At 40.0% G+C, this 27,070-nt stretch overlaps 1 protein-coding gene and 2 long non-coding RNA genes across 4 annotated transcripts in view; 2 read left to right on the top strand and 1 right to left on the bottom strand.

Moving 5' to 3' along the window:
• Positions 1-10,911, bottom strand: part of LOC134170788 (uncharacterized) — a 35,229-nt gene extending 24,318 nt beyond the window's left edge. Inside the window, exons 1-2 of the long non-coding RNA XR_009967371.1 lie at positions 10,854-10,911; positions 6,207-6,459 (exon numbers count right to left, since the gene is read on the bottom strand). This is a non-coding gene — a long non-coding RNA (uncharacterized LOC134170788). The remainder of the gene's footprint in view (positions 1-6,206; positions 6,460-10,853) is intronic.
• Positions 10,912-11,238: 327 nt separating this feature from the next.
• Positions 11,239-27,070, top strand: part of SLC16A10 (solute carrier family 16 member 10) — a 72,911-nt gene continuing 57,079 nt past the window's right edge. For both annotated transcript variants that reach the window (XR_009967370.1, XM_062632510.1), the window contains exon 1: positions 11,239-11,749. Coding sequence is in view for 1 of the 2 variants with exons in the window: in XM_062632510.1 (XP_062488494.1) it covers positions 11,341-11,749 (409 nt within the window). In the remaining variant the exon portion in view is untranslated. The remainder of the gene's footprint in view (positions 11,750-27,070) is intronic.
• On the top strand, positions 22,741-25,639 carry LOC134170792 (uncharacterized). Its single transcript, XR_009967375.1, has 3 exons — positions 22,741-22,826; positions 24,397-24,476; positions 25,518-25,639. It is a non-coding gene; the product is annotated as an uncharacterized LOC134170792 (long non-coding RNA).

Below are 27,070 nucleotides of genomic sequence, written 5' to 3'. Positions count from 1 at the left end.
GTACATTAAGGAGAAAAGCACTTAATGCTGTTTTGTTCATTTGGCAGTTAACTCTGGTATGCTTCGGTACCATGTAGTACAGGAAGTTTTGGTCCCTTTTTAAAGGTACTGTAAAATCTACATTGTTTATGGGATGCTTCCTGTCACATCAAAGGGTCCTGATATGCATTGACATGGAGGGTTGAAATGAAAGAAACAGTGGACGTAATTGTGTGTTTCCTATTGTTACAGATCCACAGGAAGTGAGCCATGTGATTTCAAAAGAAAGAAAAAGCAGAGCATGCAGGTATGGATAATATATGTAATAAATGACAAACTTCTGGAAAGGTTAGCAGAGAAGGCTCTGCAGGATAATAATGGAAACTTGAGTAAGGTTCTTTGCTGAATAAGGAGAATATTTCTGGGATGATGTAAAAAGTCAGCAAGACAGCAATCAGAACTATAGCTAATGGACAAATATACTGACATTTCACTTTTCCTTGCCTGAATTCCTCTTTCAATCTCAGTCTCTTAAATCATTCTCTGATGATCTTTTTGCCTCAAGATGCATAAATAGGATATGAAACAAGCTTTATCTAGCTTTGCATGGCTTAAGGTTTAGTTCCTCTGATATGAGTCTGAATTGCTGAAATGAGCAAAGAAGAAAAACTAGTGGGAAGACAAACATGGGATCATGCCAAAAAGGCTGGTTTACTGTCAAACACTCCATATTTCAGACTGACTGAAATACTATGTTTTACTTCCCAGTCATACTGATATAATCAAATTATAATGAAAGAATGAATTCCTAGACTGAGAGTGTAATTAACAGTTTTTAACTCAAGGTCCTTTCCCAAGCTATTGCAGACAGTCCAGAAGTGTGTGATGTCTGCCCTTGTATTTCTATGGTTAGTGGCCAGAGCTCTGTGAAACTCTGAGTTAGAAGCCCTCTCACTGTCAAAAAAAGAAAGTGCTTCTTTGAGTAAGAGAGAGTCTGTACCACCAGAAACAAGCTAGTCAAAACAGAAGTCTGGAGGGGCTGTGTGGCCTTGGGCTTCAAAGGAAGTCCCAGATCTGCTGGTGGTGAATAGTTTAAGCAGACTGCAGGAGCTACATTCAAAAAGTTTGTTTAAAAACAAACAAACAAACCTGTAATTCTTACATGTTCATGGGTAAAAGTGTGTGCCCTTGGCTTTAACACCAAAGTTGATTCTGAAAACTGCTGTTAGGAAACCATGTTATTTGGAAACAGCAAGGTAGACTCAGAAGGAATTTATCCAAGAAATTAGGAGGGTTGGTTTGGGGGTAAGAGACAGAAAAATTTCAGGGTAATGAGAATGGGGTCAAACAAGATTGCTATACCTGGAAATCTGCTTGCGAAATCCAGAGTTAGGAACACTGGGTCTATATGCATCAGTGAGTCTTTAAAATGTGGGAGATTGAGGATGGAGACAATCACAACAAATCCATGTCTAACCAGACATCAACCCACCTGTGACAACAATTAATGCTTCCAGTTAATATCTCATGCATATATTGCTCCCCAGAATGAGCTTGATATCTCATCTTTATGAGAAGCACACAGCTTGGCTAGAAAAAAATCAAGTCTAGCTCTCTCATATTGCACTTGCATATCAGGAAAAGCAAAATGAGAAAAAAAGGCACTCAACCCTTCCAGTAGGTTACCCTGAAGTATCAGCGCCACTGTGAAAGCTGAAGTCAAACACAAAGTTTGGGGTTTATGCCTGTATCTTAAATTCCTGGCTACTATTGGATTCATTGCTCAACCAGAAAACTGCTTTTTCCAACTGATAGCCTTGTAAAATCGTAGTGGAAACAGAAAATAATGTGTACTTTGGCTGAGGCATTACCAACCATAAAGATCTGGCAACTGCACCTTGCGAAACAATTTTGCTAATTATATTTAAATTGGAGTGAATCAACCCTTCCAACTCTGAATAAAGAGCAACTTTATTTTTCCCAAGGAGAAAAGCAGATGGGAGACGGGATGCATTCAGGTGAGCAGGTTTTTAACAGGTGCTCCCGCACTGAGATATAACACCACTTTAACAATACCCATTCACTGGGCTGGTGCAAGTTATTACACTGTGTAAAGTAAAAGAAGATCTAAAGTTAAAGCTCTGTAGTTACTCCACAACAGCTCATGTGTGAACAGAAGGTAAAACTTCGTAATTACTCCACAACAGTTCCTATGTGAACAGTCTGATATCAGAGTATTATTTTCTTCTTGGTTACTTTTTCTGCATGTCCATGATATATTAAGCTTGTTCATGAAAAAAAAAAAATATCCCTCTTCTATATGTGAATATACATCAGTTTTTGTAAGAAAGGGCTGGTAGTCCTTTAGCTTCTGCTTTTCTACTGACTGGTGGCAGTACATCACGTATCCTGCAGAAGTACAATTAGCAAAATGCCTTAAGATCAAAGGAACTACAGCATTTTAGAGTCTGGCAACAGAGTGGGTCACAAAAGGTCAGAAAGCATTCTTTCTGTAAAAATAAGTGTCCCGAGTTATTTTTAAGATCACCCATTTATGTTAGAAGCAACTTTCTCAGCAAGTATAGTAGGCATGTTTGGATGGTGATACAGAAATCTGAGATGACTAAATGATTGATAATGTCGTTCTCCATAGTAAATTTACCTCAATGAAAAGAATTGTACAACATATTGTACACATTTTTCATGCCCAATAAGTAGCATTATAGGTTTTATTAATTGTAAAATCCTGTCAGTACCCTGTAGTATACTGCTGTAAATTCCAGCAAAGTGAATTTTGGAACTCTGATACTGCTGCTTATATGGTTCTAAATCAGATTCCTACATGTTTAGGAATCATTCATGTGGTTTAAGTGGTTTGGGTTTACATCGTCTTATTGCTTATTTGGCCCAATTTGAGCACATGATCTTTCCCTTAAAGGGTGGTACTCTGTGTACTATGTTACTCAAACAGTTGGCAACTTCTTAAAGATTTAAAAGATGCTACTTGTAGGGCTTGGAGGAGTTGAAGGCTTTTAGCAAAATAATTTAGGTGGAGTGTTGTTTAATTAATATTACTATCTCAGGGAGAATTTACACTTATAGAAGATGACCTTGATTTCACCCTTGTGAGAGAAGGAGGGAAGACTCACCTTTCTCATAAAGGTGTTTGTAACTACAATATAAGACCCAGCCAGCCACCTAAACAGTTAGACATTCCACACACTGAATAATTCTGCCTGAAAACTGGTGCTGCACCTGTTGTGTCACAGCTCTATGATCACATGGTACTGTAATGCATAATCTTTCCATAATCTTTCTTTTACATAATTGGGATCATTATGGTGATAAAGCAAATTAATTATTAATTTTATCCATTTTAGGGAATGCAATCTAGGTTTCCCAGACAGGAATTTTAGTCTATTTGCACCCCTTGAGTTACCAAAAATGCTATTTCAGAGGGAGTGCAAATAGGACTTAGGAGCTACTGCATTTGGACAATATACATCTTCCTTTCAGGTAAATGCTGCACGATGAATGACCAATTATTTGGTAACCTGGCAGTCCTTGTGCATGAGGCTGGCCAGGGGAGTGCACTGTCTTTCTCAACCTAAGCAATATGGGAGGCATCAACAGTTAAATTTAGAATTCCTTTATGAAATTGGCTTGTGTGAACAACATAGATCCTTTTTTTCTGTATCCATTTATGTTATTTCTATATCTAAAGTAAGGGTTATCTCATTACTCTGGATGGATTTCTATCACAGCATAAATAGAAAACGCAAGGCCTATGTGTATGCTTACTTTTGAACAAGTGGCGTATTTTTACTTAGCCACCAAGTAAATATATATTTAGAGGAATGGCATTGATATGAGACTTATTTAACTTTAAAAAAAAAATAAATCCCTGTTAATTCAAGGATTAACATAGTTCTGCTTTTGAAGGAGAGGAGATATGTGATGGTACCAACAAGATTCGTTATGTTTAATTCACAAAATACAGTTATTGCAGACTGAATGAGGAACTTCCATATGCCTTTTTTTTAAATCCATTTTAGCCATATTATCAGATATGGGATGAATTGTGAGGTAAATAATCCATCAACTGCAGATAACTGAACCAGAAATAGTATGTAAATTCTGTTCCAAACTCACCTGCAACAGACTGAATCTTTTGCTGTGGGATACTCAACTTCCCAACTTTAAATTCAGGATTTCAGATAGATAACAGTTAAGAAATAGATGTAGACCTAGCACAATAATTAAAAAGAGAGGAAAAAAAAAGAAGATTGCCTCTCTGTCAGGCTTTCATATATTAAAGCAACTCTTTGTGAGTAGAAAAGTAGAATGAAATGAAGCTCTTCTGTGCCAGCTGCAGGGAAATTTATCATGTATTTAACATGTCCTAAATATTTTAAGTATTTCAGGATAAATTTGTACAACCTGAAAATATTTCTTCATATATTTAATATCCTCATACTACTCTTAAAATGTTAGATTTTTAAAATTCTGTATTTTTCAACACAAATATGTTCAATTTGCAAAGGCAAGTAGACTTTCTACATGGAAGACTTTCTTAACAGTTTTCATATGCCTTAATATTTGAATTGAGTCACTTAGATAAACAGTTTTGTTTATCTAGTAAGTAAAATGCTGATTGTGTTGTAAATCATATCTTGAAATGGGGCCACTAACACCTGCTATCCCTTGTTATAGCCTTTAACACTAAAGCACTTTGAAACTGACAAAAAAGAAAATGGTGGTAAACAACATTCATTTAACTTGAATAGAAATCAAAATTCTTTAAAAAGCAAGAAAGCAAGATTAGTGTCATCTATTCCTGGTGGTTTGTTGCTTAGGTAGGACTGTTGGAGGTAGTAGCTCTTTGCTTTTTTGACATTTTGCAATCTGACAAGTTAGTTGAGTAAGTTGAGTAGCAAATGAGTAGACAACCAAAATCTGCTTATAGACAACAATCAGATTGAGTTTATTTGATAAAACATTTGCTTCTCTGATGCTCCAAACTTTTGTTGAAAACAAAATTGAATTCTTGAGATCGCAAAGGTGGTCTGGAAAATATTAAATCTATATAAACAAAGGAAGGAACTTTGAGGTGCTTAGATCCTATGCTAATAGATGCAACATGAAATACTTGACCTGGATAGTGATATCAAACCAAGCCTGAAGCCAGCCTAAAACGATGGCTTGAAGCAATTCCTGCACATTTGAAAGAGAATGTTAACTTTGAAGCTGCATGAGAATGTTGCCAACAGTGTTAGTTTTTTCGCTGCCAAGAATGATCATGCTAGGACAATGTAATCTTCACACATACTCATTAAGCAATAGGATCAAATCAAACATCATGTTTGGGGTCTAAATAAACATTATCTTAGGATGCTCTTCAATTTAATATTCATGGGTGGGATTAATTTCACCGAATTTTAGGTGCCTAGGGTTCTCACTTATACACCTAAGCTAGTCATCTGAGGTCCTTTAATATCACTTACCTCACCATAAATGATAATGTTAAAAGTAATTTGTCCCCTGGAATCCCTATTCCCTCCTACCAAGACTATATAGATGACCAGCTCTGATCAGATGTTCACAGTGGGGACAGTGATAAAGTAGGATGGAGGGATATTGCATTAAAAGTCTGCCACAAAAAAAAAAATTAGCTTTGTGGAACTGGAGATTTGCAGGTGGACTTTAACACTTAAGAGCTATTACTTTCTTTCACTTGCCTACCTTTAATAACAGCAGTTATATGTTAACTGTGTCCCAGATAACAGCCTGTCAAGTCCCATCCATGCTTTACTGAACAAAAATCTAACCCCAAATTTAATCTGTAATGGAGCCAGACATGAGGCATCACCCATCCTTCAGGTGAACCTAAATGAAGAAATGGTAAGTCTGAAACTCTTACTTTAAACGAACACAGATGTGGGAATTGGAACTGTTACCCTCAGCTTCACTAACGAGACATTTAAGCTACTCTCTTTCCCTTTCTCATACTGCTCACTCCTTCTCTTTTGAAAGGACAAAAAAGAAAATTCTCCATTATTTGTGAAGCAGGAAGGAACCTGTACCTTGACAGCTAATAGCACTGTAGGAAACTTTTACTGTAGGTATTACCAAATGCTAAAACTAACGTTAGACACTCCCAATGCTCTATTGTGCTTTACAGTAAACAAATAAAATCTGTACTTTTTATCTTTGAAAATGTGACTCACTCACTTCAGCAGTGAGATGCAGTCCTTGTACTTCATACAACACAGCTGGAGCCCTGTCCGAAGCATCAGTAGAACATCCTGTCCGGCCACACGATGCATAAACACTGCTCACTGAATGGGACTTAATCTGATGTTGATCTTCACGCAGTTGGTGATACCATATGTTTTTGTGTTTTAATGGTTATCCTGTTTATCTCATCTTTCTGACTTAAGGCCAAATCCTTCTGTTGAATAGATACACTATTAATACAAGCTGAAAATTAAACAACAAAAAGGCTTAATCATTAAAAGCATGCATTAGTCTAAGTGGTCATAAAAGTTTGTGTTAGCCTCATGTCCTCTCTGAAAAGTGCCCAGCTGTCTTGGGTTTGCGTCTATTGTACCATTTGCTGCAAATTTGTGAAAAAGTTAGGTATTTTACCAAAGATCTTTTTTATTTTTCCTGGATTATGTAGGTATACCCTTTTCATTGATAACAGTACTAATTCCAATCAAATCAACACAAGAAGGAAGAATTAAACTCTCTGAAAGGGTACTCTTTCACACTTGGTATCCTGTTCATTTTACCTTTGCAAAATACTACATAATTTTGAAATACTGTGCATATAAAGTGATTAATGGAAAAGGCTGTCTTGGTGTGTCACTAACCACATACTTCAACTATATAGGTAATTTTTTTTTAAGTAGTTGGCAATTGAAACATTTGTAATGGTGGAAGAAAATACTGTATGTGAGAGCTACTGAAGTATTGGTCTACTTTCCATAGCTTGTGAGTGAGTAAATGTTTAATAGGGGCTGGCTAGAATTTCAGATAGGGTTGCAGAAGATGGTGGGTTGACTCTGGCTGCACATGAGGTGCCCACCAAAGCTGCTCCATCATGGCCCTCCTCAGCTTGACAGGGGAGAGAAAATATAGCAAAAGGCTTGTGGGTCAAGATAAAGATGGGAGAGATCACTCACCAGTTACTATCATAGGCAAAACAGGCTCAATTTGGGAAACATTAACTTATTACAAATCAAATCAGAGTAAAGACTCCTCATGCTCTTCCCCTTCTTTGATGTAGGGTCCTTTCCACAGGGTGCAGTCCTTCAGGAACAGGCTGCTCCAGCATGGGTGCCTGTGAGGTCACAAGTTCTGCAGCAAACCTGATCAGGGGTGGGCTTCTCTCTCCACGGGACCACAGGTCCTGTGAGGAGCCTGCTCCAGCATGGGCTTCCCACGTACAAACCTAGTACAAAATCTTAGACAAAACCAAGGTGTTTCTCACATCACATTTGTCAGCTTATTGATTCACAACTGATATTTTCACTTTCCTCTCTGTTTTGTGTTGGTCTGATGATTTTTTCCTCTTGCTTGTAACAGTTTAGCTGAAATAGTTACTTGCATACAAGTCTGTAATCTTTTTATTTTCACTGTTTTATGGCAGTTCTCTCATGTCTGTCTTCCTTCTTTTTCCCTTTCTTTTTGAACTGTTTTTCTTGTGATCACAGGGCTCAAGTAACAGACCCACAAGGGTGGCTTTCCTGTTACATGTCTTTACAGAATTAGGTTGGGTTTCTAATTTCAAATAGTCACGTTTTAAATTCTTAGATAGCAAGAATTTAAACACCAGTGCTTTTATTGTGAATTATTTTGGTTACAAAAATTTTAGAAATCAAACTGAAATTGAACCTGCCTGTCCTCTGTTTGCAAAGTATATTTTCTAAGGAAGGTGGGGATTGGAAATTATCTGACTATGAAGAGTGAGCCTTTATTGTTCTTGTTCTTGGGAACTACTGGGGAAATAGCTGAGATCTCAAGAGACCTCTCTTGAAAAGGAAGAGACTTAATTCTTGACAGGAGCAGAATGTACCAAAGAGCAAAGGGGTACAAAATTTCCCAACATATATACTGAAGGCCTGTAAAGGAAAGCCCTATGTGCCCTAATTTTTTGATAATATAACCCTCTTTTTTTTAGTTTATATAAATAGCAATAGGACAGTAAGATACAGAATGCTGAAGGAACATGCAGAGTAGTTACAGCCATCAAATTTATAAAAATTGTATGCACTGATGAACCAGATTTTTGTGACTCTTCATTCCAAACAGTGTGAGGAGAAAGGGAAAATAGTGATTTCATACTAATCAGGGGTAAATAACACTTAACAAGTGGAAAATATAATCTATCTTAAGACATGCCCAGAACTAGAAGTTGCACAGAATATGATTTTAACCCCCTCCCCCATCTTTTATGTTAAAAGTGTTGGGAGGTAGTCATCACAGTGTTTATGGGAAACAGGGAAATGAAACTGCAATACATAAATATTACACTGAAAAACATGTGGAGAAGGAATTACTTTTGTGCTTAATTGAATGCTGTCTGAAAGAGGAAAATTTATATGGTTAATTTCTCAAGCTGATTTGACTGTATTATACAGGTCACAGGCCCCCATTCAGGGGTGTAGTAGAAGTAATATAAGGAGTGAAACTAAAAGTTAGAAACATGTTAAAGTGCTATTAATATCATTAATTATATTAATTATTAATCATATATGCTATTAACTATTATTAACTATTAATGATAATTATTAATTATCATTAATTATAGTTATCATTAATAACTATCATTAATATCAGTCCTATTAATATCATTAAAATCCAATAATTAATATAATTAAAATCCAATCTTGGTTTTTGCCCTTGTTTATTCCTATGCAGCCCAAAGTTTTATTAAGTTAATCATTGCTGGCAAACATAGTGAGGATTGAAACCGGTTCCAAAATGTTTCACTCTGTCCTAACTGTTCAAAAGTGTTACAATGTGCTTGGTGAAGCTTGATTTATTGTAAGAATGCACTGTAGATCTGGACAACAGCCTCTGGACAAAGACTTGCTGAGAATGTGAAGCGTTAACTTTTGCATGTTAACTTGCTTATGAAATATTCTGAGCGTATTTAAGCTTATGATAGGTTGGGGTTTTTCATAAACATTGAAACTTGTTCCTTGGGGGGAACAGATGTGCTTTTCAATGGCTGGCCAAAAGTTCTCTATTTGCTTTGAGGATTATTATGTATTTCATTCAGCTACATTGCATTTTGCTACGGACTCTTATTTTTTCCATATTCTACTGCTGTTGTATATGCATGTGTAATGTTTTTATGTTTAACTTAGATGGGCATAGTAACAAGACAAAGGGCATCTATAAAATGCACTTTGTTATTATCATAAATGTATTTGTAAAGTTTTTTTTTAAATATAACTTACTGTAAAACAAATTGGAGGACACTAAACGTGCAAAATTAAAAGTATGAAGGTCAATTAATTCTGAAAGCCATTCTTAAAGCTGACACCAATACAATGTGCATCATTATACAGGCTTTCATTTTGTCATTACATGGTTTTCTTTCGTTAACTACTGCTTTTCATGTGGAGAGTGGCTGAGTAATTTGTGCTGAACGAGGCATTGTCTTAAGTCATTGTTTGGACTTTATTTTGGACTAAGTTTTGTTTCCCCAAGTGGTCACTGGTAGGTAGGAGAGAGAAGGTGACTCAGGGTCCAAAAAAGGAGGAAAAAGCCTTAACAGGCAGGAAGGGGAGTTGGATGCTGCCACTGACATAAGCAATAGCAGCTTAGGCTCTGAGGGGAGAAATGGGGATGGCGTACGAATGCAAGAGACTCCTTTGAGCCCTACAGGTCTCATGGGGAAGGACGAAGTACCCAGATTTAATCTGCTGATTTTCTTTCAAGCAGCTCCTCGTTCTCATCAGACCCAAACTGCTTAAAACGTAAGTTAAAAACATAGCTGCCAAACAGATGACCAGATGTGCGACTGAGAATTCGAAAGCATGATCACCAGTGAGAAAGTCTGTCATTTAACACTCCTGACCTCATCTTTCCCCATACTCTCACTTTTGCTGGCTGTGGAGAGAAAAGGCATCAAGAGTCGATGCCTCTGTACAAGTGGGGAGCACTTAATCAGGTGTTCAACTGCAGTATTTTCTCTTCCTTTGTAAAAAAAGGATACGACAACCAGGGAAAAGCATTTTCGCCAGTGTCACTCCTGGCAAAGTGCTAAGGGTGACCCAAGAGGAGGTGCACAGCTCTCCCGGAGAGCAGCTCACTGGAGGGCAGCCGATGCCCGGAGGGCCCTGCAGCGGGGCGCTGAAAGCCCGGAGCCCGGGCCCTCCCCTAGAAAGGGAGGGTGTACGATGGAGAGCTCCTCGGGGGCCAGTGAGAGCCGGGCAGGGCCGAGCAACTGCCATGGGGGAGAGCAACGGCTGTCAACATACCGGGGCTAAGCGGCGCCTCTCGCTTAGAGTTTTGGGGTGTTTGTTCTTTACTTGGTCACTGTCAGCAAACTGCAGGGGAAGGAATTTCAGACTTTCTCCTCAGCGCACGGCTGCCTAGAGGAAGAGCAGCCGCAGCAGAACACCGCTGGGTGTAACTGCTCTGCCTCACGGCGAACGAGCTCGGCCTGGAAGCGGGGCCAGGGGCTTGTTTACCGCTTTGCCCGCCGAGGCTAGCAGGGCAGCGTGCGGTACCTGTGTGGGGCGGCTCGAGGCGCTGGCCTCCCGCCCAGTGGCGGCGGCAGCGGCGGCCCTTGACTCCCAACCTCGCGCTCGCCCCTCGCCGCTTCCCCTCCCCTCGCCGGCTGCAGGAGCACTTACCGCCGCCGCTGACACGCCACGGCCCCGCCTCGCCCCCTCCGCTGTAGCAGGCGGGGAGGGGGGGGGGGTGTGCGAGAAAAGAGCAGAGCGTGAGCTCGCCTGCCTTCCCTCGCCTCCCCCTCGCCTCCCTTCCCTCAGCCAATCGGTGCGGAGGAAAAGCCCTCGTGCCGCTGACGCCCCCACGGGAGCCCCCCTTTTAAAATAAAGCGGCGGCGGCGGCGGCTGCCGGTCACCCCTCGGCGTGCGGCGGGAACAACGCGGGGACGGGCGCGTGTGTGTGGGGCTAGACGGGCGCGAGCGGCGGGGCGGCCTCGGTCGCGCGCGCATACACGGACGGACAAACGGACAAGACAGGCAGAGGGCTGCGGGATGCCCGCGGCGAGGGGCTGAGGGCGGGCGGGGGCCCAGAGGTCGTTGAGGAAGAGAGGAGAAAAGCGGGAGCGGCTCGCGGGGAGGATCTCGCGCCCACTCCGCGTCGCGGCTGAGGATGGCGCCGGTGAGCGAGCAGCTGGAGCCTCGGGGCGCAGAGGACCCCCCCATTGCTGCCGCCGACCCCCTGCCCGGCCCGCCAGCAGCAGCAGCAGCAGCGGCGGCGGTGGCAGAGCCGCGGCGGGAGAACGGCGGCGAGTGCTGCTCCGGGAGTGGCAACCCGGCCGCACCGAGCGGTGAGAGTGGGGCTCAGCCGCGGGCAGAGACGGAGGACCCTGTGAGTTCAGGGTGTCCCGGAAGCGAGGGGCCTGAGCCCCCCGAGGGCGGCTGGGGCTGGGTGGTGATGCTGGCCGCCATGTGGTGCAACGGCGCCGTCTTCGGCATCCAGAACTCGTGCGGGGTCCTCTTCGTCTCCATGCTCAAGCTCTTCGGCGGCGGGGACGACAAGGTGCTGGCGTTTAAAACAGGTGAGGAGCGGCAAGGGAAGGGCTCGGTGTGGCCTTTTCCGCCTCGGCCTCCCCCCCTGGCCGGTTGCTTCGGCTGTCAGTGCTCGCGCCGCGCTGGGCTCTAAGGGCCGGCCCGCGGCGTGGCCCGAGGGCGGTGGCGGCGGCTGCTCGTCCCGCCCGCCCCTCTGGGCAAGCAGCGGGACCCCTCCGGGCGGTTGGGAGGGCCGGGCCGGAGCCTGCTCCGCCGCAAGCACATGGGGCCAGGCCGAGAGATTCGAAAATGATCGTTCAGCACGGCACAGAGAAGCTCCTCTGTCGTCACTGCGAGGTTTTGCGCTCGCAGCCGTGCCCCAGAGCCAGGGCTTGGGGCACCAAGAGAAGGTGCAGGGGGAAAAAAGCAGGTGTGCTCTGGCTGCTTTCACAGCAGTATTTTTAGGCATGTCATTGTGCATTATGGGAATGCATACTCTTGGTCCCAGAAAGTTTTATTCCCCGCTCCCATTAGCCTACTGAGAAGTCTGATTAAGTAACGGTGGGGTATAATGGCGCTTAAAATACGTCAAAAATGGGTTTAACAGTTGCCAAAAACGTCATTTAGATGGGGGGATTTACTGCTGGAAGCAGTATCCCAAAACTTACCAGTAAAGTTAATGATGTTTACTAAACTCTAAAGACATAGCGGTATTATCCCAACCAAATCTCCACTCTGCCATTACTGACTTAAATAATTCTGGACACCTAAGTATAAATTCAAAGGTGAATGTATATTCTATCTTGTGTAAGTTATCTTTGAGAAGTCTTGTGCTTTGACTTTGTAAGTTAAGGAGGTGCAGTTTTTGGCTCTCAATAATAACGAATTAAGAATTATATTTTATTATGGCAAATAATAATTAAGGTGGCTTATTTGAAAGGTAGTTTATGTATTATTAAAATGAAATGTTAAAGAAAACCAAACATCATCTTTTATGCTTTTGTTCTTTACTAAAAGAAGGTGTTCCAGCTAAGTAGCACTGCAGGGATGTAAGCCTTCTAGGAAATTTTCTCAGTACAGAGTGGTGTTACAGACCTTTAGTAGCGTTTTGGAATTTGTCTTCCTTAGTATTGGGATAAATGGGCCTGAAGTTGAGATGTAGGAGACAAGGAAGCTAATTTTCCTCCTCCGAAACTTTTTTTTTTTGTCTTGTCCGAAGTAGAAAACCAGGGCAGGTGTTTAGACTGGAGTAAGAGAGCTGGAAAACTATGGTAGAGTCTAAAGTGATGTACTCCCCAGCGTTTGGACTGTCTGTGATGATGTACAAGGTGTACTGCAGGGTGTTCTTGAGGTAAAAAGATGGGCAGCTATGTATGTCTATGTGTCAGGTGTGGCAGTGCCCACTTTGCAGAAGGGAAATGCATATCCAGAAGTGGGTGCTGAGACTCCTTATCTTGTATAGGAGGTGCTGTGAACGTTTGTGTACTGACCTGGCAACTTCTGGCTGGTCAGAAATGCAGAAAACACCTGGTGGTTAATACATGGGTCTGTTCACAGTACAGAGGTGTGACTGCTTTTTCTGAGGAACTGGTCTTTTGAGATACTATTTGAGGCAAAATTCCTCTCCCTACCCTATGAGACTGCAGCAATCCAGCTCCAAGAGTCCTAACCACCACCAAAAAAAAAAAAAAGTAAAAAATTTACTTTTTCGTACTAGTGCAGTAGTCAAAATAATCAACAAGAGGGGGACTGAAATTGTTCTCTCCTCCCTTCCAGAAGGCAAGAGATAACGCGCCACTGGTGTTCGAGTGAGGAGAGATTGTGGGTGCACTCCACCCATGTGTTTTGAAAATTTGCCCGAGTGGGGGGGAAAGTGGAACCAGAGTTTAGAGCCTAGTTGTTCTCGCATTCTGTTTAGAAGAGCAGGAAGAGTTCTGGATTCTGGATGCAGCCAGCACCTCCTGCATCACTACTTCTTTATTTTATTAGGGGTGAAGAAAATCCAGCCAACCTACAGCTGCATTTTGGTTTGCTCTGTTAGATGTGCTCTGGTTTGGGAGATGCAGAAGAACTAACTGCGTTTTTAAATCCAGATGGGTTTAAGTTGGGGAAAATAGCACAAGATGGCTACCTTGACTAGATGACTTGTGTGCATGGGAAGGAGGACCACAAGTACAAAAGTGCCTTCTGTAACTAGCAGAACAGCAGATGAAAGAAGTGTCCTTCAATACTTGAAACTACACTGAGTCTGTGCACCATAAAGGCTAAGCAACAGCTGTCAAGCAATACTTTTGGTTCTTGAGCGTTGAACTTCATTGCCTTGAAACTGTTTGCTACCTTTTATCTTGTTTAAAGCAGGGCCAGAGTGAACTAAAACTCTGATACAGCATTTAGCTTTCCGCCAAGGGGAGCTGCGGTCAGAAAGGGCAAGTTGTGCTTAATGTAACTCTTACTGAACACCCATGGATTAGCTGGCATGCTGTAGAAAGAAAAAGAATGATCAGTAGGATGAAGTCAGTATGATTTTGGTGTTAGAAAAAAATCCAGTCAGATAATTTCCATGTTATTGATTATTGCATTTAATCTAGTTAGTCTCCTGTGCTTGGACTGATAGCAACTGAAAACTGGCAGGTGGAGACTTGAGCTTGAGTCAGGTTTAATGAATTTGAAAACTGGGATTTGTAATGCAAGTTTCCTTGCTCTGTGGTTTTGTTTTGGAATACAAAGTTTAATATTCCAATCCATCTGGAAAAAAAATTATTTCTTTAAAATCTGCAGTGCTGATTTTTGAGAGGCATGAATATTCAGATCATCTCTCCTGGGACCTCAGGTTTCTGTGGAATCTTGCAGTTGATCCAGAGTACCATAGACTTCAACTTTTTTTAACTACAGTATTACTTAGCTGTTGCCAGAAGAATATGTGTCGCCAGAGGTTTTTTGTGGGCCTGCTCTTTTGGGACCAGCCAATAGCTGTCCCTTGCCTGGTGTTTTCCTAAAAAGGAGGAATTAAATAGACTATAGTATGTCCTATTTTGTTATCTCTTAATAAAATTTTGTAATCTCTTAATAATGGATGCCTATCTATGTGTAGGGCAAAATGGGAGGGAATTTAGTAATAGGAGTATGTGCTTGTTTTGTTATTTCTTTAGTAGACTGATGGATGTTTATCAGTATGAAGGGCAAAATGGGGGGAGGCAGAAGGAAGGAGGATGTAGTTAAGTGACTGCCTTGCAGATAAGGAGTGGAAGGAAGTAAAAGTACAGTCAAGGCAGCAAGGCTATCTCCAGAATTCAGCATCAGCACTGGATAAATAAGATTAATAATTGTAACATTGTTGCAGGATTTAGGATTATTAATGGAAAAACTTGTGCTGTGGGTTATAGAGAGTTCACAGATGTCTTCAAGGGACATCTAATTATGGTTCACATTTTTAAGAAAAATTTTGAACCTAACTAGCACACAGTATTTTGGTATTCATGTTAATAAAAAGCTTGTTTCTTTGCTTATGTAGTGCACTATGTAAGTAATTCCATTGTTTCCTTCTGTAGCCAGGTGTTTTTGTTCAAGAGCTAACTGGAGCTAACTACAGAAGAGGAGAAATCACCAGTGTAAGAATAACACTTCTAGAAAGATATGCCTGAAGTCTCAGGAAACTGCTTTGTTCATTGTTTATAGTTCCTTGTGTCTGTGGAAAAAGTTGAGTGGAAAAACATAATGGCAATGAAATATGGGAGGCTCTTAGTCCTTGGAAACTGGGCAGACTTGGTGTAGGCCTAAGCATTCAAATGCAGCTGTGGTCTGATCGTCCTTGAAGGGACAGGTTTGGGCACTAGGGCCATTCCAGGTTCTGGCAGGAAGAGCACTTGGTTCCTCTCCCTGTTGGCATTGGCACAGGGGGGCATGGAGCACTGAGCCAGCCCCTGTTTTATCTCACTTAGAAATCTAGCATTGAGTCCTGTGTTGTGCTGTCTGGATTGATATTATATGGGATTTTGTGTGTGCATGTATGCATGCCTGTTTTCAAAAGGCAAATAAATTCCGAGATTCTGGTTGCAACAGAGATTAAGAAAAAAAAAAAAGATAAAAGTACTAGTTCTACTAGTTTAATTACTCTATACTCTGTGATTTATAGTGCTGGTTCTGTAACTTCACTGGGTTATTCACTCATCTGTTTGTTCACTTGTACAAATAGCCTTGCTCAGGGAGTATATACTGCTATTCCTGTTCTGCATACTCATGTTTGTTTTGCGTTAGTAGGTGTTATTAGAAGACAGTGCATCAGCTGGCTTGAACTGGTTATCTGTGTGCTTGTATTGTGTCTGCCTTATAAGTAGCACACCTTATAAGGTGCAGTGTTTGGTGATGTATCTGGGTATCAGAATGATTGGTGGTTCATTGAGCTGGTTTAACACCATTGGTACCACCAGGACTCTTGGAGCTGAACTGCTGTGGTCTGACAGGGCAGGGAGGGGAATTCTGCCTTTGTTCATATACAGGCTATAACTCGGATACTGGAAATAATGGATGACTGCAAAGATCTACAAATGTTGAGAACAAGTGAACCACTACTGTATATGGAAAATTAATTTTGCTGAACAGGGCTGGCTCTTTTATTTAACAGAACAGTTTGAAGTTGAATTTTTTTTTTCTTTAGTTTCTTTTAATCTTTTGCTGTTTTCCTGATCTTCAGAGATAAAAACACCATCAGCAGTTTTGTTATAATTCAAGACCTTGTTCTGTAACTGTCTTTCAGAACCAAACTTTAATTCTATGGGATGTGGTTTACAGTGAATTGGAAAGCTTGTCAAGATGGAACTATGTCTTATAAGAGAGCAGTTGGCTTTTTTTTCTCTCGCCCTTTTCTTCTTTTAAGAAATAGAATCAGTTTTGGAACATAGACGTTATCAGAGCACACAGCTGTAATTTGTGTGCAAATTACATGAAAACAGGCTGCTATGTAACGGTTTAGTCAGTAAGGACCACATTACAATGACAGATGTAATTCCACAATAACTTGGACTGATGGATATTGGTACTGCTGTAGTCTGCCATCCTTCCCATGTTTGTGTGGCTATTGAAACCAGTCCGGGGAACTAGCAATGGGAACAGATTGTTTGAAAACTAACCTCATGTAAAAGTAATGGTTAATTTTATTCAGCTGCAGTCATTTTTTTACTCTTTTGACCTGGCTTTATGATTATAAATAAGTATGTAAATGAAGACTCTGAAGTAGTTGAAGTTATGACTGAGTGAGACTGGAAAGTTGAAGGTAGTTTCTTTAGTATCCTGTCCCTCTTTAGGACAGACTAGTTAATACTGTTACTGTTTATGCATACACGCATGCACATATATCTTTATGCCTCCATCTCTGGAGCATTTCTGTTGTACTCTTGATGACTAGCTTGCAGACTGATTAGCTTTGTGCCTGCTAGTTAGGTAGTCTTTTTGTTTTTTCTCACTTTGGAATTTACACTGGTTGGATCTTTTCCTGTTCCAGCTGCAGATCAACTTGCAACAAGTTCCTTAGTTAGGGAGAATAATCTTCCTTGTGTGTCTAAAAGCTAGTTACCGGTTTATTTTTGTGGGCTTTTTGAGAGGCAGTACTTTAATTTCACATCTGAATAAAATTCTAGGGGTGGCTCGCTGTTGCCATCGCTCTGCATTGAAAGCACATGCCTCAAGTTATGAGCTTTAGTGCAGCTTTTCAGACAAAGCAATCCTCAAAAATCTCCTTCAATCAAACCCACCTAAATACTAAGATTTTACTGTGCTTTATTCATGAGATTAAAAGTTAGATGAAAGCAGAATATTATTGAATGCCCTGCCAAGTAATTTGCTGTTAGTGTAACCTTATCAATGAAGGTGTTCTCTTAAAGCTGTTTGGTACAACACTAAAAAGCTAAATGTAATTTAGTGCCTGCAGCTATGCTAATCTAGTTACATGCATCAAAGTAAGGAAAAAGTTCTTAAACATGAGGTTAAAGTATTTTAAAACATTTTTTTTTTTAAATAAAGTGTTAAAACTAAACTTTTTTTTTGTTTATTTCTCATAAGAGAAATGCCCTGATGGTTTTTAAGATAGTGTTATAACTGTTTTTCCGTCTCATCTTCAAATGGCAAATTTCTAAAGGGTGTAGGCAAAGTGTTTTTGAATGCTCTCATTTTGAATCCAAGTAAGCAACAGGATCATGTGGTTAGATTGTTATGCAGATGGTAAAGACTCAAACATGGTTTAATTTCTAAGTAGCAGAAGAAACCTTTTCGTCCTTCATTTTGAACGTATGTTATCTACATGGCTTGCTGGTCTGTCATCTGCCATTTATTTTTTCAAAGTGGCTTGGGACTTCTGCGTGTGTGTGTATTTTCATGTGTGTGTCTCCTTACATCTTTTCCTTGGGCAAATCTTTCAAGTTTTAATAGTTTTGTTTCATGTGGAACATTTATCCGTACTCTCAGTTAATACTATTTCTTTGTTATCATCTGATACTTCTATAATCTTCTGTAATATGGAGAATGGTACTTTCTGTCACATTCTAAATAAGGCTTTGCTGTTTTACGGCATGACATGATGTGCTATGATGACATTGTACTATCTAGGTTGCATTATATACACAACCTAATGTTCTTGCTGTTTTTTATTAGTACCTGCATTCAGTGGCATTTCCAGTATGCATTGCTCCTTACTCTTCAACTTTGTTTTGTTTAGTTGGTGCCTTCAGTCTGTTCAATGTCGTCTTATTCATCCATTTTGGCTGCCATTCCTGGAGGTTGCTCAAATCTCTTTCTGATTTTTGAGTTGGCCTAAATAGCTGCTGTCTAAACAGGAAGTTAGCAAAATGCGTATATTTATCAATAGACCCTCTTAGACTTAGCAAGACATACCAGTGCTTAGTGCTGTTTGCCTATCCATAAAGAAGATTTCATCTCTTAACCTAGCCTGCTTTGTCTCCAGACATTTTAAGTTTCCTGATAATATTCTGTCTCTGCTCTCATGATTTGATTTCTTTTGTCTCTTGAGAGGAGCATTGTTACAGGCCAACTTGAATTTTTGATGTTGGTCTCTCTTCCCTTATTCAGTTACTAGTTTAAATGAAGAAATGTAGCAGGTTGTTCTCAAACTGTTATATCAGAATTTTGTCTAGTTACTCTTTTAGTTAGTTTTATTCATTAATTACAGATAACAAAATGATTAAAGTTTTATCCTCTCTGCTTGGAGTAACATCTACTAGAGAGCAGGTTGCCCCAGTGAGGGGTCCCAGACTTGCTCAAATGCATCCTTCCTCAGGAGCACTTTCTGGGCTGGGACACATGGTGTCACAAGGGACAGTTGCTCCAGTGGCTGCTGGGGGCTGTACCCTGTGGCACTGCCACGGTTGAGCAAGTGTTTGCTGTTCTGGGAAGAGCTGCTGGCCTTCTTTGTCATGCCCTGCTGTTGGCCAGTGGCTGTGCAAACTGCTGTGCCTGCCCGCCTTGGCTGTGCTCTAGGCCAGCCCCTTTCATAATGTGAGGGTTCAACGATCATACAAAATCTAGTATTTAATGTTTTCTAAATTTTTATGTAGATACTATTCTAAGAGCTGCATGCCACTCAGTTCCTCAATTAAGATTATTTGCAGTTCAGGTTTAGCTGTCAAATTGTTACATGCTTAGAAACTATTCTAATCTGTATTTGAGTTCCTCATTTCTAGATTTAAGGATTAGTTTGTTAATACTTATAAAACATTTGGGAATAAGTATTTGGTCAGTCACATGAAAGCATCTTTGGTTTGCTAAATGTTAAGGAAATTTTGTTATTGGTATTCCTGATCTTTTCTAGTCTCTTAAACAAAATGTATATATAAATAAAGTTTTGTTTTCAGAAACATTTATGTAAATCTTAGTCTGAATTTTTAAGACTATTTTTTCCACATCTTTATGTAGTGTAATATCATAGGGAAGAGAAGGGCTTGTTGGTCTGAATTATGAATAAAAACTTATAATAGAATTCAATACCTCAAAGATCATGCTTTGAAATGAGAGGAATATTTGTAAAATTCTAATTTACATTGTTCCTTGTTGCTATGGAAAATAAAGATTTTCAATAAACACATTGAGCTGTAACAAGTAATTGCCCAACTTGAAATTGCTTTTGCTGTGTGAACTACAAGGAAGGAGATGTACCAATTGCTTGCATCTAGGATAATGTAGCACTGATAATAAAACTGATTTATTTTTGAATACTCATTGTGTCAGAAGGAATCATATAGGTTCTTTCATGTGTCTTCCACAAATTTTTTTAGTCTCTTTTGCAAGCATAGACAGTTAATGCAGCCTTAGATTACTGCAGTTTAATCTTCAGCAAATATGTATAGAAAGGATAATTCTATGGGAAAACATTCCCTTGTGATCTTACATTATCTGTTTTATTTCCAGATACATAATTTATTACAGGAATAGCAGCTCTGTTTTCTATCTTGCTGTTAATTTTCATGGGAACTGGATAGGCATGACTTGTTCTAATAGCGAAGTCAGAGTAGCAGCTCTTCAGCAAGGATGGGACCAATTTAAAAATCGTCAGTGTTAGTTCCCACACACAGGAAGGCATTACTGGGATGTTGAGTCGGAATCTTGTTATCAGCAACATGTCTGGAACGTGATATCCGTTAGGCGGTGGGGTTGTGCTTGGACTGCAAGTTGTAAAGCAACTTTCTTGTAGCCTTTTTGCTGTAATGAGTAGAAGTAATGAAGTTCTTGGCTATCTGTCTTCCCCAGTGTGCTTTGTTCAGCAGAGCTGTGTTTTCTGTGTGTTCAAAGTACCTCAGAATAGTTTTGTTTTTCCTTTTTTTTTTTTTTTTTAAGAACATATATGTATGAATAAAGTAAAAACATGCTAGCTGCTGATGTAATTCCCTTAGACTCTAACTACTTATTGTCCTCCTGGAAATGGCTTGTAAAATGGGCAGTAAGGATTGTCTTCTGGCTCATGGTCTGGGTTTTAGTCATTTTTTTTCAAGGTTCTTCAATAATAAGGTTCCAAACAGGAAATGCATTAGGTAAGTATCAAAAAAAAAAACCCCACAAAAAAAACCACAAAAAAACACCCAAAAAACAACCTCAAACCAACAACAAAACAACCCACTTTTCTAGTTCATTGTTAAGTATGTTGATAGCACAGTTGACATACTTCACACATTTAATATTTTTAACTCTATCAATACTGTAACTCTGAGCAAGGATAAAACACTGTGGTAGAATGTGCTAAATAAACTGTGAAGCTTTCGTCTGCAGTCTAGAAGTAATGAACAGTTCTTTCTTGTTGAGCAAAATATAGCTTTCATAGTTGCAAGTTCATTATATGATGATGAGGAACAATGTTCTTGTGTGGAAGGTACGAAAACTGCTCTTCTGCAAAAAAGAGCCAACCACATTTCTGAACCACAACATTAAAAAGGGATTCTTGTAGTTAGAGAAGTCCTAGTTTGAGCTCTTACCATATTCCATTGAATGCTTAAGAGCCAAAGAATCCAAGAAGAAAAGAGAATGTTAGTATTTGTTTAAAAAGTGATCTTCAGTGAAAGTTGATGGGCTGTATCTTTGGAGATTTCTACTATGCTCTCTGGTGTTGGCACTCCAGAGCCCCTTGTTGTCCTTGGACTGACTTTTGTAACTCTGTATTGTTTGTTTTCTATACCAAGGCATGTATTACCCAGATATTTCTTAAGAAGGTGCTTAGTTTGTTCTAGACTAGCCTGGATTAAAGCTAAGAGGTATGCAGAATGAACAGTTGAACAACAATGACATTGGTGTAAAACAGAAACCGGTTTGGTTTGCCCAAGGAGGTCTGTGTCTCCCAGCAAAAGAATTAAAAGTACTAAGTGTTCTTGGGCCACACAACCAGGATTTCCTTGGACAGTATCCTCAGCCTGTGTTATAATTAAATATGCTGAAGAACATGCTGGGATTGGAACAATCTCAATGGGTTACGTAGGTGAGACTGAAAGCCTACTCACTGTCAGTTTGCTCCATGTTCAGCACATACTCTAGTAGTTTCAAAGTGGTTTGAACTGGTTGATTACATCAGCTGCTATATAATGCTGCTTATTTTTATGAGAGGAAAGAAGGTGTGGTAATGGCACTTTACCTAAAAGTGCTATTAACCTCAAAGCAAGTGAGATTGAAATCAAGAATCTGAACTATGGAGCATATTTTGGACATCTCCGTGGTACGTGTTCAGAGTAACAGCCTTCTCAGGAAGTCGATGGAGTGTTGCTAGATAATATTTTTTCAATTATTGTGTACTTTATTGTCATCATTTATATGATGGCTTTTGGGTTTTCCTTCAATTCATTTGTGACAATACTGCCTGTGGCCCCTTGAGTTCATTGTTTTAAATTGTCATCTGTGAGACAAAACTGAAGGTATGTACTTAACGAAAGCCTTTATGGTTTTGGCACATGGAAACAAATTTGAAATCGTCCGTTGTTCTTTTATACCTCCAAGTCATTTCCTACCTTTAAAATATGTGTGTATCTTAGGTTTTGAAAAACCTAACACTGCATTCCAAACTTGAAAGAAATCAGAACTCTCAATTTATAATTTCTGACACTGCTGGTTGCAGGCAATGATCTAGAAAATTAAATCAATATAAGGAAGTTTTCAGGAAGCTTAAATAAAATGTGCAAGCTTGAGATGAATCTTCTAATCTTCTAATCCTGTCAGAGTAACCCCATTTTTCACAAATTGAAGCAAGGAGCTTCAATTAACAGCTTTTTACACCTCACTCTATATCAAAGTCTTTTGCTCATAGTGCAGCAGATTAAATGAACATTCAGTTTCATGCAGTGAAATCACTGACCCTTGAAGGTGTGTGTGAGGGGGACAGGACAGAACTGTGTAGCTTAACTGGGAAGCTGGAGTACAATGGCACAAAATTGATATGGACAGTGTCAGTCTTTGTATGTACAGTTAGAAATTTAGTCGGCATGACCCAACTCTTGTGCTCTGAATTTTTATTTCGCTTTCTAATATTAGGCAAAGGATCTAGTATGTTGTGTGCACTTCATGCTACAGCATTAATTTTTTGTACATGTGCATAATACATTTAATTTAATGTATGTTATGTGATACAGGTTTGGTCTCTACATCAAGGTCTGTGACAAAACAACTGTAGAGTGTATTAATACTCTTTTAGCTGAACATATTCAGCTAAAACATTATTTCAGTAATTGGTTGAAATAATGTTAATTATTTTGTAAGTAATTCTATTCATTAAGGATAATTTTATTGGGAAAATACAGGTAGGGACAGGCAGATATCCTACAAACTATCCTTTTGCTTGTTCTTTGAGATACTGTCATAGCTGCCTCATGGGCAGCTGAGGTCTCAGGTTTACCAGTTCTCTAGGTGCATATTTTCCTGATCACGATAGGTAAGCATGATGCTATAAGCAGTAAACTTAAAAGCCAGGTGAAAAATTGTATTGTGTCTTTTAAGACTGCCTACCACTGGACTTACGTGGTTGTTCTGGAGTTTCAAACAAAAAGGGTGTGGATTCTTAATATGAAAGCATTCCTGTAGGTTTCAAATTGAAGATCAGAATGAAAAGGATACAAACTTAATTTCAAGATGAAAGTATGCTGCAAGTTTTATATGGCCTTCTGAAGGGATGAATCTTATCATTTCTCACTGCTTTTTTTTTTTGTTTATAAGCAGTGTGGATTCTGTTGGAAGCCTTGGGTGTTAGATCTTTGAGGTAAGAACTCAGCCTAAGAGATTTCTGGTTAGTGTTTATTGGGGAGAAGATGTTGGTATTATGAACAGTGTTCTTAGAGTGAAAAGGGTTTCATTGTTTTTATGAAGACATTGCTTTAAAAAAAGTTAGTGTGCTACTTTTCTTGAGCTTTTGCAGTGCCCTGTAGAGTGCTGCATGAACTATTCTGTAATTTCTTTGAAACATAGTTATTTCTGTTTTTCTGGGAGAGAACCATTTCTGTGACTGAGGTACCGCAACTTGGTCATAATGGATGAAAGAACCAGTCACTGCTTTTCTCTTGTGTGTTAAACTAAAATCTGAAATGGAGGAGGCTCAGTGGGCTTTAACAGATAACTAAGAGTGGTTGTTTTTAGCCTTAGAAATTGCTAGTAACCATAATGTGGACAAGGTGACTCATTTGCAAATCTCTGGCTGGTGTGATTTTAGCTGATAAGTAGATTAATTGCAATCTCCCACAAATTTAGTAAATCATACTTTTTTCCTTCTAAGATATTAAATGCTAGGTTTTGTCCATACAATTTTTAGCAATGTTCCATATGTATTTTATCAGAATCATCACTAGTTTATATTAATATACTTAATCCTGATAACCTTTTATATTCGGGATTTTCAAATGTATCTTTGAATTTTGCTCTGCATCCTGGTTAATAGATAAGTACCGTGTTGTTAATTTTTACATATATAACCTCTATGATAGAAAAGCCCATAAGCCTTTCAACTAGAGGAGGAGGAGAAGTTGGCCTATAACAGCTACTGTATCTTGTGTATACTTCGTGTTTCCAAACAAGCTATAGACTTTCACTGCCTACTTTTGGTCTCTAACAAAGGCAGTGCATCTGCTCTGTAATGCAGGACTCTCCATCAGTTTGTAAACTTTACCTTTTAACTTTAAATTTCATTTAAGAGGGGTTTATAGCCCTTATGATTCTTCTAAGTTTTTCTCAGGCTCCCCATGCTATTACCACCAGAGCTATCCCTGTCTGTGCAAAACTTGGAGTTTGAGAATGTGATCAATTAATTTTAAGGTAATCTTGCCACTAAGTGTGAAACTGCTGTAGTGGCCAACCTTTTAGTGAGGGGTTGAGTGTAGCTTTGTATAACACAAAGGCATTGATTGAGGAATGGGAGCAAGGGTTTGTGATTGGGTTGAGGGCATGAATGTTTTAGTGGGAATCTTAGCAGGTGGTTAGAGAATGGCTTAGCAGTGTTTACACAAAGTTTAAATGGACTAACATAAATGCAGAGGAAGGAAGAAGGAGCCTCCACCAATTGTTAGGGCTGGTGAAGAGATCAAAGGTGAAAATCAATCTGCTTATTTTAAAGGTAGGGCTCTTTTTAAGCCACCTTCTAGTGAGAATGCTGCAGCCATACAGATTTATTTGCTTGATAATATAAGCTCTTATCTTGCAAATGGACTTGTACTGCTTCTGATTGCAGCTGTGCGTTGCTGTTGCATTGTCATTTGTTTTAGCAGTTACTTTTTCTCTTCATCTACTCTCTCCACTGTTCTATGAAGTTATTTCATAATTGTAAAGCTTTTTTTTCGACATGCAGTTGATTTAACTTAGACAGGCACAGGCTCTTTGAAATTCTGTAAGTAGTGTATTTCAGTTTACTAAGACAAAGGTATCACAAATCTGTCTTAATAGTGGTGTAGGATTTTAGAGCTCCTCTGTTCATATGCTTGTCTCCAGTTTGTGGAGTATCAGTTTCAATGTTACAGTTGCGTGTTTGCCAGTAGTAGTAATTTCTGGCATGTACTAAAATCATAAATAGGTAAAGTATATATAGTTGGTCCCCTCCTTGCCTTTCTTTTTCATGTTTTTATCTAAGTCACTGGGACTGTTGAAGCAAATGTGGTGGTCAGAGGATTTTTTTTTTTTTTTTTTTGTCTGAAAGGCGTGATATGTACCGAGGTGCAAGGCAGCCTTCTTAAATGTTACTGATGCCCGTCATTCAGTAATACTTGGCATCACACTGGACCAGTAATGTGCACTTTGCTTTAAGGAGCTTTTGGTGTTTTTTCTTTTGTGTTGCTCTGCTTGCTTGTATGTTTTGCTGCACAGGAATGTTGAGCGACACAGGCATGTCAGCCAGTGATGCAAAATGTGCAGTTGTGATGTTACACCAGGGAGAACTGGCAAGGTACGGGACTGAACTTGCAGGTTATAGTAGATGGAGATCTAGCTAGGACATTCAGTATGTAGTGGTTTAAACCCAGTCAGGCAACTTGTTCACTCACTCCCCCCCACCTTCTTTCCCTCTCACTACTCCCAGAGGAACGAGACGAGAATCAAAAGAATGCAACTCCCACAGGCTGAGATAAGAACAGTTTAGTAACTAAGGTATAACACAAATCACTACTGCTACCACCAATGGTAATAATGATAAAGGAAATAACAAGGGAAGAGAATACAACACCTCACCACCAGCCGACTGATAACTCGCCCCCCCCAACCTGACCAAGCACCGACCGATACCTCCTCCAACCCTGCAGACCCCCAACCCTTCCAGGTAACTCCCAGTTACATCCTGGGCATGACGTACTGTGGTATGGAATACTTCTTTGGTCAGTTCGGGTCATGTGTCCTGTCTCTGCTTCCTCATGGCTTCCCCTCCTCCCTGGCAGAGCATGAGGCTCCCAAAGTCCTTGGCCAAACCAAAACATCATTGTTATCAGCTCTGTTCCCAGGCCAAAAGTCAACACAGCACTGCACCAGCTACCAAGAAGGAGAAAAATTACTGCTACTGCTGAACCCAGGACACAGTGGAATCTGGTGAGTTACCCAGCTAGCCAGGTGCAGGTTTCAACTTGAGGGTGGGCTGAAGCTCTGCAATTTACCCTTAGCCATGCTGACTAGATCTCCACTGACCCTAGTGGGAGCTCTGACTCCTCCACTCACACAGACATCTTCTACACTTGAGTGCTTCAACATGGAAGCTAAATCCAACTTCAGGTGTCCTCTGTTGTCCCTCAGCGTTTTGGTGATGGGCACAACAAAAACCAGGCATACACTTTTGGGTATGTGCTACATCTGTACTGTCTTTGCTCTGAATAGCAGTATCCACACTGACATTCACACCAGTGCCTGCTAGTTAGAGATAACATTTACAAATCCAGTTAGTTGGGTCTTTAAGGGTTTCATTGTCAAAGTTATCTTCCCCTTTGAAGGTTTACCAGAGCCTGATAAGATTGGTACAGAAAACAATGCCCCATAGAACTTTTTGATGCTCTGATGTTGTATGTAGTTACTGGTTTAGCTGTATTTGCTGAACTGTCTTCTGTGTGATATATGAGCTCCAACCTCTAATTGCTCTAGATTTTAGTTCGTGTGCGTATGGAGAACAGACTGATGCAGGGTTTGTAGCCAATGCTTTTGTATGATTCTGTTCCACAGAAGTAAAGGTAATTCTTTAGTTGGAATGCTTAAATTTGTTTATATAGCTACCAACAGACTGTAATTGTGGGTGCTGCATTATTTTCAGCCATTTTCAAATATGAGGCAGTTGTAGACATTTTTTTCCAGGCATGACTGTGAGCATTGGTTGGTTGATGTGCAAAGTTAAGCTACACAGAAGAAAAAAAACCCACTGTGAATATATCAAGGAAGTTGGAGTA

The sequence above is a fragment of the Pezoporus occidentalis genome, unplaced genomic scaffold (genome assembly GCF_034315485.1).
Source record: "Pezoporus occidentalis ecotype Australia unplaced genomic scaffold, CSIRO_AGI_Poc_V1 ctg39, whole genome shotgun sequence".
NCBI lineage: Eukaryota > Metazoa > Chordata > Aves > Psittaciformes > Psittacidae > Pezoporus > Pezoporus occidentalis.
The sequence above is the reverse complement of the archived record's forward strand: the minus strand, read 5'-3'. Positions and strand labels throughout refer to the sequence as shown.